The sequence below is a fragment of the Montipora capricornis genome, chromosome 13, assembly GCF_036669925.1.
Source record: "Montipora capricornis isolate CH-2021 chromosome 13, ASM3666992v2, whole genome shotgun sequence".
Lineage (NCBI taxonomy): Eukaryota > Metazoa > Cnidaria > Anthozoa > Scleractinia > Acroporidae > Montipora > Montipora capricornis.
In genome coordinates, this window is record NC_090895.1 from 21,809,805 (window position 1) to 21,819,804 (window position 10,000).

A 10,000-nucleotide genomic window follows, 5' to 3' on the forward strand; every position below is an offset into this window, starting at 1 on the left:
GAAATGTTAGTGAAATGTTCTTCTTGTTCTTGAAGGGTAGCTTCGTTTCATACATTGTCTTTTATCACAAAAGAGAACTTACTTTGCCACTACTACGTCATCAGCCCAGCACTTCGATATACCGCTTCGCAAGGTCAAAACAGCACAGGAATCCGAAAATACTCTTTTTATTAGGCTACTTTCGAATAGACCTTTTTGCAGCTACTGCAGACATTTTGATTTATATTACTTTACATGGCTATTATGGGATGCACAGGGGGCATATACATATTAATTTGCCCCGTGAGCATTTCGAAGCAATAGACTGAATCCAAATAGCCGCCGTATCTGCAAAAAGGTCTGTTATGCAGCAACAAAAGAAGAGAGTCGACGCCCAGGGGAATAATTAGTATTTTGTTTTGTTCAAAGCAAAGGAAAATTTAAGTTATTCTCCTAAACCTCGACTCTGTTCTTTTGTTGGTGCACAACGGACCTTATTCACGATGGCCGCCATGTTGGATTTGCTATTATCATGCAAATTAGCTACACACTTCTGAGCGGGTAAACAACACAAGTTCGAGAGGTTATAACAAACATCTTAGCAACACAGATGATTTGTTTCACGTTCATTGAATGTTACTTCGATGTTTTTTTTTAGTGCAAAAATGAGCAGATAACGAAGCAGAAAGTCAAAATGTCAAAGGCAATCAAAAGATATAAAACTATTATGAAAGGTACTTACTTCTAAATTCTAAAATGCACTTTTAGCAATGTTATTTCAATATTTCGACGACCCGATTTTCCGCAATTGGCCTTTTTTTCCAATGTTTGCCCCCAGCATAACACATGGCTAATTTGCCATTGAAAACCAACATGGCGGATATCGTGAATAAGGCCTATTCGAAAGTAGCCGATGGGTTTTAACGACTCTCTGTCAAATGGCATGCATTGCGCGCGTCGTTCGAGGTTTCGTATGATACGAAACCTCCATTTGATTGTCGTGTGTCTCGAGCTTGTATTGAATCCCTCGCAATCGGATAGTGCTATTACTTCTCTTTCCTTGAATGTGTATATTTTATTGCTAGTAGGTAGTTTTGGTAATTTAATCGTTATTGATATATCGGCCGCGAATTCGCCATGTAGACGGTAAAAAAACACCAGTGGATGACTGAGAAGTTGAACCGTGATAATGTGACAATGGCAACTTGCGGATATCCGAATGAAAACCTGATCCAGGGAAGTCAGTTCGGGATCACTAGAATTCGATAATTATTACTCGGGATGCCTAAAGGTACACCGAGTTTTAAAATGTGTTTGAAAACCGGAAGTGCAGAAAAAAAATGCATAATAGAATTAGGACGCGGGGATTTCATTGGTTAACGTCATGCGCGATAACCCCTAGGGAGAGGTTGTAATTGAAAATATAAACATCTTCCAGATGCAAAACAAACTTGTGAACACAAACCTAAAATCTCGTAAAGGGTAAACATGTCGAACACAAAAGCAATGCTAAATAAGAAATTTTTACACCTCAGTTATGTTGGGATAAACTGACTGAAACGTTAAATTGTTGCAAAATCCACGTTATCTCTATCTTTGTTAATTGGTATTGTAGCCGTACGAGTCAAAATAAATTGAGTTATTGGGTAATTACTCGGAATACCTGAAAGGTATCGGTTGACCTTGTTCGGTGCCGCAAAATGGACAATAGAATTACGAGGCGGTGATTTCATTGACTGAAAGCGATTCACTTGATCCCTTGGAGCAATACATTTCACCTCCCTCTTTACCGAAACTGCGTTTTCAGCCGTAGTGTTGATTGTCGTTGCGTGGAGGGGATTTCTGCGCGCGCGAGGCTTCAAAGAGCCTCATTTCTAACAGAATTCTATGAAAATCCGGATTTATAACGTGCAATGGAGCAACCAAAGCCATGGGAGCTGTGTTGGGGTTTCAGTGTGAAACTTTCAACGACGTCAGGGGCACCCAACGTCAATTTTCGGAAAATATCTGTTCGGAAGAAGATTTGAGATCTAGAATTTTCGGAACATTTGTTGTAAAATTTCTTGCTTACCTACCTGTCCTAGGATTTTCGAACTTCTGAAAAACGGTATAATTGCCATTTTTAACGAAGATTTTACCCTAAAAAGGTCACCTAGAATTTTCGGGAGCCTTTTTTCTGGCTGAAATTTTCGAAAAGGTAAGTTTTGATCCCTATAATTTTCGGATCACTAGACTTTCAGCTAGGAAATCCGAACAGATGAAAAAATTGTAGGGGATAAAAATATGCCTATACCTACCGTCTAAATACTAAAATACGTTTAACTATGCTATGTCTAAGTGGTTTTGAACTATATTCTCGCTGGGTGCCCCTGCGACGTTCGCCGATTTAGAAACTCAAGTTCAGGTGTGAGTGAAAGCTCAATAGTGGCTAAAGATTTAAATTGCTGGATTTAGTCCTCTAGAAATGTTATGAATAAGATAATTAATCTAAATCTTGCATGTTGACAACATGATGAAATCGTCAGTACAGAACTCCCAGAAGCGGTATGTTGGCAATGCCTGAAATTTCTCTTTCTTTCAGCTGTTCTTTGTTCTTTGTACAATCATCATCCGCAGATGCCAACTTTTGATTGTTTCACGATCTCCATGTTAACTACCCATAGAGGGAGGTCACCGCATTGTTCATAACACTGTTAATTTTGAAACTTTGCTGCTAGTTCAGTGGCTAAATTTTACTTACATGTAGCGCCCCTACGGCGTCTGTTGAAAGGCGCGGAGTCACAAGTCAGACAACGCGTCGCGATGAGCTGGATAGCGGTTATCTTACTGGTCGAATAAGGCCAAAGGTATCACAGATAACCCACTTTGATTAGCGGTGATTTAATTGACAATATTCCAGGGCCCTAGCCAGAAAAAAAAATATGACTGAGGCAATGTCCGTGGTTAAATTATCTTCGGAAGTATTTTAAGTGTTTACGATGCATATTACATATTAAAGACAACACTGGAATCACGCTTTATTTTAAAATCTCACGAAACAATGACCGAGGCAAGTGCCTCGGTCTGCCTCATACTGACTACGGCCCTGTATTCGAACGTAAACTGAAACACAATGTAATCAATAAACTAATCACTAAATGCTAAAGAAATTCCGATCATAATTTTGATGAGACAGATGTTTTGGGGAATGCCACCATAAAAAACAGAAACCTAAACTACAAGAAATGTAAAGGAAAGAAATCCTCGCAATGAAAGAAACAAAATGGAACCTTTAAACTGAGGCGTGACACGTGAAAATAAAGCAAATGAACCTTTGCCTTTAATATAGCGTTCATTACCTACAGGAATGGTTTCCTCAAGTTTTCTCTGTCGCTACGCTAGTGTTTCACTCTCCTTGGCCCACTGGTCTCACTTTGTACGTCACTCCTGAATTGCGTAGATTCACGTTATTTCCGGCCAACAACCTGTAAAAAATCAAACTATCATTTCTTGCTTGGTGACCTATCGATTTTATTTGTAAACAGTAAGCGATGTTCAGCGATACGTTATCCTTTGTCATGAGCCCTACAGATTTCAGTTGGTTGCAGAAACATTTACTTCTTTTGTTCCGTACTTAGCAAATCTGAACATCGCTTTAGTTTAATCAATCCTTGCAGTTTGTTTCTAATTAAAGAGCGTCTTGCTGATAATCAAATTCATTTGCTGAAGACTTTGTTTGTACTGAGTGAGCTGCATGTTTGAATTTTTCTCTTTAATCTTTTCGGAAGTTGTGCTGGAAATCCGTTGATTTTATATCATGCAACCTACAATTCACTTATCATTATCATCATCATCATCATCGATCATCATCATCATCATCATTATCATCATCACCATCATAGTAATCGTCCTCTTCATCTAATTAAAAACTGATGGTAATTCATTTTACTTTGGTTTGACGTCCTAGCCCGGGTTGCTCGAAGCATGGTTAGCGCTAACCTCCGTTGAATACCATGGAAACCTATAGGCTTTGACACCTCTTTACCAACGGTGAACGCCGTTAGCCAGACTTCGAGCAACCGGCCCTTGACCTGCTAATGTCCAAACATACTTTGTCAAACAAGATGAGTTACCACGCCTAAAATCTAACTTCTTTCAACAACAAAGCTTACCTGACAGCGTCACAGCTCCCATGAATCGCATAATATTAGGATGTTGAAGCTGTTTCATAAGTTCATACTCCGCTAAATGATCTTCTTTGTTGGACTCTGTTGCTTTGACTAACACAATGACGATAGAGTCAGGCTTAGTTCACACCATGTACCGGGCGAACTTGTAGAACTGAAAACCCAGGCCACAAATGACTTCATCCGACAGTTTTAATCTGTGCACAGGTTTTAGTATTTGCTCACGTAACCGTCAATTAATGATGATAATAGGACTGAGTGGAGTTCGATTCGGCCAGGAATCAAACGAGTGATTAACACAATCGGACGACCTGGTAGCGGGAGTCCGATTTATTTAATCACGAGTATGTTTACCGACCGTATTGGACGACACGAAGTCCTGTCACCAATTAATCATAACCGTTACAATTTCCGAGAAAACAAAGGCATTCCTTTTTCACTGTCTAATGTTACAAAATTCATCGATTTTGGAAAATCCCCAATTTGGTAGGATAGGTGGTTGTTGCTATGGTTATTGTGATAGATTCTGTGATTGGTGGATCAAGCTGGGTGCACTTTATATGATTGGCTGATGTAACTGTCCGATTTCAGGTATCCGGTTGCAGCCAACTGTCTGATTTCACTGTCCGATTTCAGCCCTACACAATAATTAGTGAAAAATAAAGCAGTTAGTGCACCAATCAAATTTGAGAAAACTGCCGGTAATCGTTATGGTTTTTTAAGCAGAAGAAAAGCATGTGTATCACGCAATCAGGGAAAAATTGAGCCATAAATTGCGCCAAACAAAAGATTTGATTGTTTCTAACCAAACCCTGTTGTTTATTACCGAATTATAATCCAGAATTTCGATATTACAGTGTAATTTGCACTGATATTACACTTTTTGCACTGTGTTACACTTGAACTGTACTGCTCGCAGCCAATCAGAATAGCCAGTAATTTTCTCATGTATATCATTAGCCGCTGTTACAAGTTGAAACTTGTGTGCAACGGCGCTGCGAAACAAGTTTCAGGAGGCATTTCACCGTGTAATATGGTCGGTTTTGTGAAACTTTTTAATTTTTGAACTTCCGTTGCGAGACACATTTCGCGAAAACAAGAGCCATTGTGGCTCTTGGCAAAAAGTAGAAGCGCTTTCTACTTCTGCAACGGTCTCAGCAGTCGTAGTGGTAATAAAAAACAGGAGTTTCACCGTGTAACACTACTTCGAGAAACTGGTCTCGCTCGGTTTTGTTACGCTACGCTGCGTGAGCCAATCAGAAACTGGCTAAGGCCATGTAAATAACATTTAGAGACCAGTTTCAACGTTCCTGAAGAAGTTTCGACCTTTAGGTTACACGGTGCAACGCCTGCTGAAACATTTTTTGCAGTGCCGAACACACAATTGCAAGTTTCAGCTGAAAGTAACAACGTGTAAAAGCGGCTTTACAAAAGTAGAAAGCGGTTCTACTTTTCGTGAAACCTGTCTCGCAACAGAGGTTCAAAAAAGTTTCACAAAATCGACCGTGTAACACAGTGCAATGCCTCCTGAAACTTCACTGTTTCGCAGCGCCGTTGCACACAAGTTTCGGCTAAAAGTTTCAACGTGTAAAAGCGGCTTAAGCCTCGGGAAAAAATGCCTGGAAGTGTAAAAAACGGGTTTATTTTCAAGAATTATTTTCAGCGGAGGGTTTTTTTTTTCAGTTAAACAAAAAAAAAATGGTGATGAGCACTTTAAGTGAGATCTTGGGATTTTTCATTTACTTTCCTTTATTTTCTTTTCTTTAATCTTGCTGCATTTTCTCTTTCGAAATTGTAAAAGAATTGGATTTTTTTTTTTAGCAACGGTGCGACCTAAGAACCATTGGTTAAAGAGCGGGAGTAGCTTTAAGTTTTCCTGCAGGGATAGCACGTGTGTTGCGGGCTGGGTTTAGACTTCTCTCCCTGAGCAGCAAAATTCGTGTATCTTCCGTGGTTCCGATTTCACTGAAATCGGCCTCGTTTTGTCAGTAACTGATTGTCTTCTTTCAGGTGTTTGGTTAAATTGTGTACAAACGGGGAGCTTTCAAGCTCACAAGCTTTACCATTTAAGGAGAATTATCTTGATTTTTTTTTTACTTTGGACTGAAGATAGATGAAAAAGGGAGCTTTGACTAGTGTGACAAGACAACTTTATGTTAAACGAAAATTCGTTCCTAATCAAAGAATTTACTGACAAAACTGTATATAAAATTGGTTCGAAAATATACTCATAATTGCATAAATTGAGACAGCAACTGGGTTTCTTCAATTCTTTTGTAGCTTCTCCAAGTAATATTGTCATCTCAAGCAACCAAATGGTAACAGCACCTGCTAAATTGACTTTGAACTGTTCAGCGGATGGAAAACCAAAACCAATAATAACCTGGACAAGACTCTCTGATAACACTGCAGTCACCATGCCTTTCAACATCACTGGTAAAAAGGAGGCAGGACACTACCGATGTACCGCCGATAATGGTGTTGGGAATCCTCTGACAAAGGATGTCTTTATTAATGTTTTGTGTGAGTAACGTAGTCATTCAGGAAGATAATTGTATTCAGAACGGCTAGCTAATGTTGAAGGCGTAACGACATTAACACGAATCATGCATATTGCTGGTTTTCACTCACGTGATCAACAGCCATGTTTTTCAACGAAAACAAAAGGAAGCGTTTGCATAATAATATAGTTAAATTCCCCGATGATTTGGTCGGGGCACCAACATGGCCGCCTTTTCTTTGTTTTGGGCACCAACATGGCGGTCGTGACGTCATGTGAAAACCAAGAATAACGTCTTTTAATGCAAAGTTACTTGTTTTCTGTGAAGGGGCAGAGAGACAGCGGGTTTAAGTTCAACGTAACCTGGTAACTTGTTCTTTCGTTTCACTTTAGACAGTTCGTCCCATGGTTACGCTTACAAGTAAATTTTATGTCCAGCGCGAGCAGACTGCTTCACTCAACTGCGAAGTGGAAGGAAATCCAATACCTTCAATTTACTGGAGTCCTTGTGATCTTCCAAGTATTTGTTGTAATGGACAGTACCTTGGCATTTCTAGAGTGCAGACTTCGAGGGCTAACTTCACCTGTACTGCAGTAAATAACGTGGGAAATGATTCAAGAACCACAGTTCTCAGTAAGTTTCAAGACATTAATTATTGTCAGTTTATTTTTGGATGCGCGGAGGAGAGAAGTAGTGTTCTGTTAGGAAATAGCCAGTACCTTAGTGATTCTAGAGTGCAGATTCGACGGGCTGACTCTAAACCTGTACTTCCGTGAATAACGTGGGAAGTGATTCAGAAAGCTCGGTTGCTTGTAAGTTACAAGCCATTTATTTTTTCCTTTTGGGTTCTTGGACTGAGGTGAAAAGTGTTTTGCTAATAATCTTCGAGTTTAACGATCGGAAAGCGTAAAAGGCAATTTTTAAAGTAAGGCTTTTATATAACATACAACATGCCCAGAACTTTCTTTACCCGTCAGCTAGATATCAAAATTTAAGTCCATGTCCAAATATTTAGTGTCTCAGCTGGTATCCAGAGCATAGTTGTGCTGTACTTAAAGCAAATGTTAATTATAAGTATATAGCTTCTTTTGACAAGGCTTTTTTTCGATTTTATCACAGTTATCGGAGGGTATAATATTTACTTAACAATCAGCACAATTGGAGAATGTGAAAACAAAGATTCTCTTTGGAAGACGCTTCAGAGTGAGGTAATAACATTAACTATCCAAGTGAATTACAGGATTTAACCGTCATCATTTTTGATATTTATAGCGGAGCGCCACTAGTACAAAAATATGGTAACAAATCTGTGTGAGAAAATTTAGTTTTGATCACCTTACGACCGTACGACCGTCCACCGCGCCATGTATGCCAATTTGAAACTCTGTGGTAATAATAATAATAATAATAATAATGATGATGATGATGATGATGATGATGATGATGATGATGATAATAATAATACTAGTAATCAATACTTGTATACTTGTGTCAAACATGCCGGCCAAACTAGCTAGTTTACAGCGTGCATCTTTGATAGAGCGACTTTTATATGATCTTGAAAAACGTAAAAACAGAACGTAAACAAAATGCTAAACATTTAATTGGCTTATCGAACAAAAACAAACGAGCGCGAATTGTTATTGGCTTAGCGAACGCGAATGCAAACAACGTCATCTCTCTCCATGGAACTTTCTGGAAAGCGATCAGCATTTCGCTTTCATGTCATTTGAAATGCAGAATCGAACTGTTTACTGCCCTAATAACCTAATAACATAGAGGGCACAATTACTGAATGCTGATTGGGCAATTTCTTAATTTTCCTTGTGAAGAGATCAAAATTACTCGCTCACGATTGTTCGAAGGCCAGAAATACCCGCCCCTGATTGGCTGAACGCACCGCTTCTACGTTCAATTGGTTTCTTCATTTTCAGCAAAACAACTTCGTCTTCTTCGAAGTTTTTCTTTGAATATATAAGCGTTGCATTCCCTAAAATGCCATTAAGGATCAATTACTAGATACTCCGGAAGGTGAATTTTTAAGTGATAAGAGGAAAAGCAAAATATTTTCTCATGAAAAGCTAAAAAACTTGGATCGATTTGCATGGTACCCGGTGTAGCGAGATGGTGAGGTTGATAAACAACGATGATTCCACGCGTCAAGGGCTTTCACGTTTTTTCCAAGGCATCTTGCAGCTCACCAAAAAAGGTCTCAGAACATTTTCCATTATGGGAGGAACGAGTAGCTCAACCTTGCTGGAAGAAGCTCTTTCTGTGGACAAACCATTTGCTTTTTTTTACGGATGCGTGTTTTTAAGTGGATTCTTATTTTCAAAGGGGTAGAAACCTCAAAAGCACAGGTGAATTATATAAACTCAAGCTTTACGTTTGCATTTGGTCAGGAATGAAACTCAAATTCTTCTTTCCTTTAGATATAAATAGCATTCATTTGTACTCGTTTTGGACATAAAGAAGTAGTTGACTTATTTGTTTGTTTGTTTGTTTGTTTACTGTGCTTGCGAGCGAACGGGTGTTTTGACTCCGCTTGGCTGATTGTTTTGCGAGGTGGATCAACAATTTGAAGAAATATTTTGCCCTCTATGTTATTAACAAGCAATTGCAATTGGTCCTCGTAAAATTAAGGATTAATATCACTTGTGCTTTCAGAAGTTGAAAGCTCCTTGCATCTTTCACTTTTATTTACCTACCTACTGAGTTACACGTAGCATAATATGAAGACATCACAATGTGCTCCACAACATAATTGGAAAATACCTCAACTGCCATCCATATTATGTTAGGTGTGGGCAGATGTAGCGAAAACTATTACTAGTAGCAAATTTAGCGAATTTGTTCAAGATTATTGTACGTCTTCGACACCAATAGGACTTGATTTGATGAGACATTTATACGTGAATTATTCTTAGTAGTAGTCCTCAGTCGGTCAGTATCGACCATGGATGATAATGCTCCCTAGCTGGATGCCGCGGTAGTTCCACGGCTGGAACAGCTTCAGCTGTGACTGGTGAGGTCAATTCGGGAGCGACAAACTCTGCCACAGTGGATGCAGGTATGAGTGGTCGCCGGTTGTTTCCGGGTGTGCGCCCCTTCCGTCTGGCTCTCTTGTCCTCTGCCAGGTTCTGGATTTTCTCTTTGGACAGCTTCAACTGTTTCTTCAGCACACTGCGCCATCTGCTACGGTCAGCTGCTGTGCACTCCCAGCTCTCGGTGTTGAAGTCCAGAGCTCTCATGTCGCGCTTGCAGACATCTTTATAGCGCAGCTTGGGTCGGCCAAAAGGTCTCAGTGTACCAGAGACTAGCTCGCCGTACAGGAAGTCCTGTGGAATCCGGCAG

The 10,000-nt window shown here is 39.6% G+C and overlaps 2 protein-coding genes across 3 annotated transcripts in view; one reads left to right on the top strand and one right to left on the bottom strand.

The window, feature by feature from the left end:
• Positions 1-10,000, bottom strand: part of LOC138030101 (uncharacterized) — a 239,501-nt gene that overhangs the window by 93,801 nt on the left and 135,700 nt on the right. The gene's annotated exons all lie outside the window — the stretch shown is intronic.
• Positions 1-10,000, top strand: part of LOC138029484 (fibroblast growth factor receptor 3-like) — a 37,418-nt gene that overhangs the window by 10,812 nt on the left and 16,606 nt on the right. Inside the window, exons 3-5 of the mRNA XM_068877206.1 lie at positions 6,426-6,668; positions 7,043-7,279; positions 7,766-7,854. Of these exons, the coding sequence (XP_068733307.1) occupies positions 6,426-6,668; positions 7,043-7,279; positions 7,766-7,854 (569 nt within the window). The remainder of the gene's footprint in view (positions 1-6,425; positions 6,669-7,042; positions 7,280-7,765; positions 7,855-10,000) is intronic.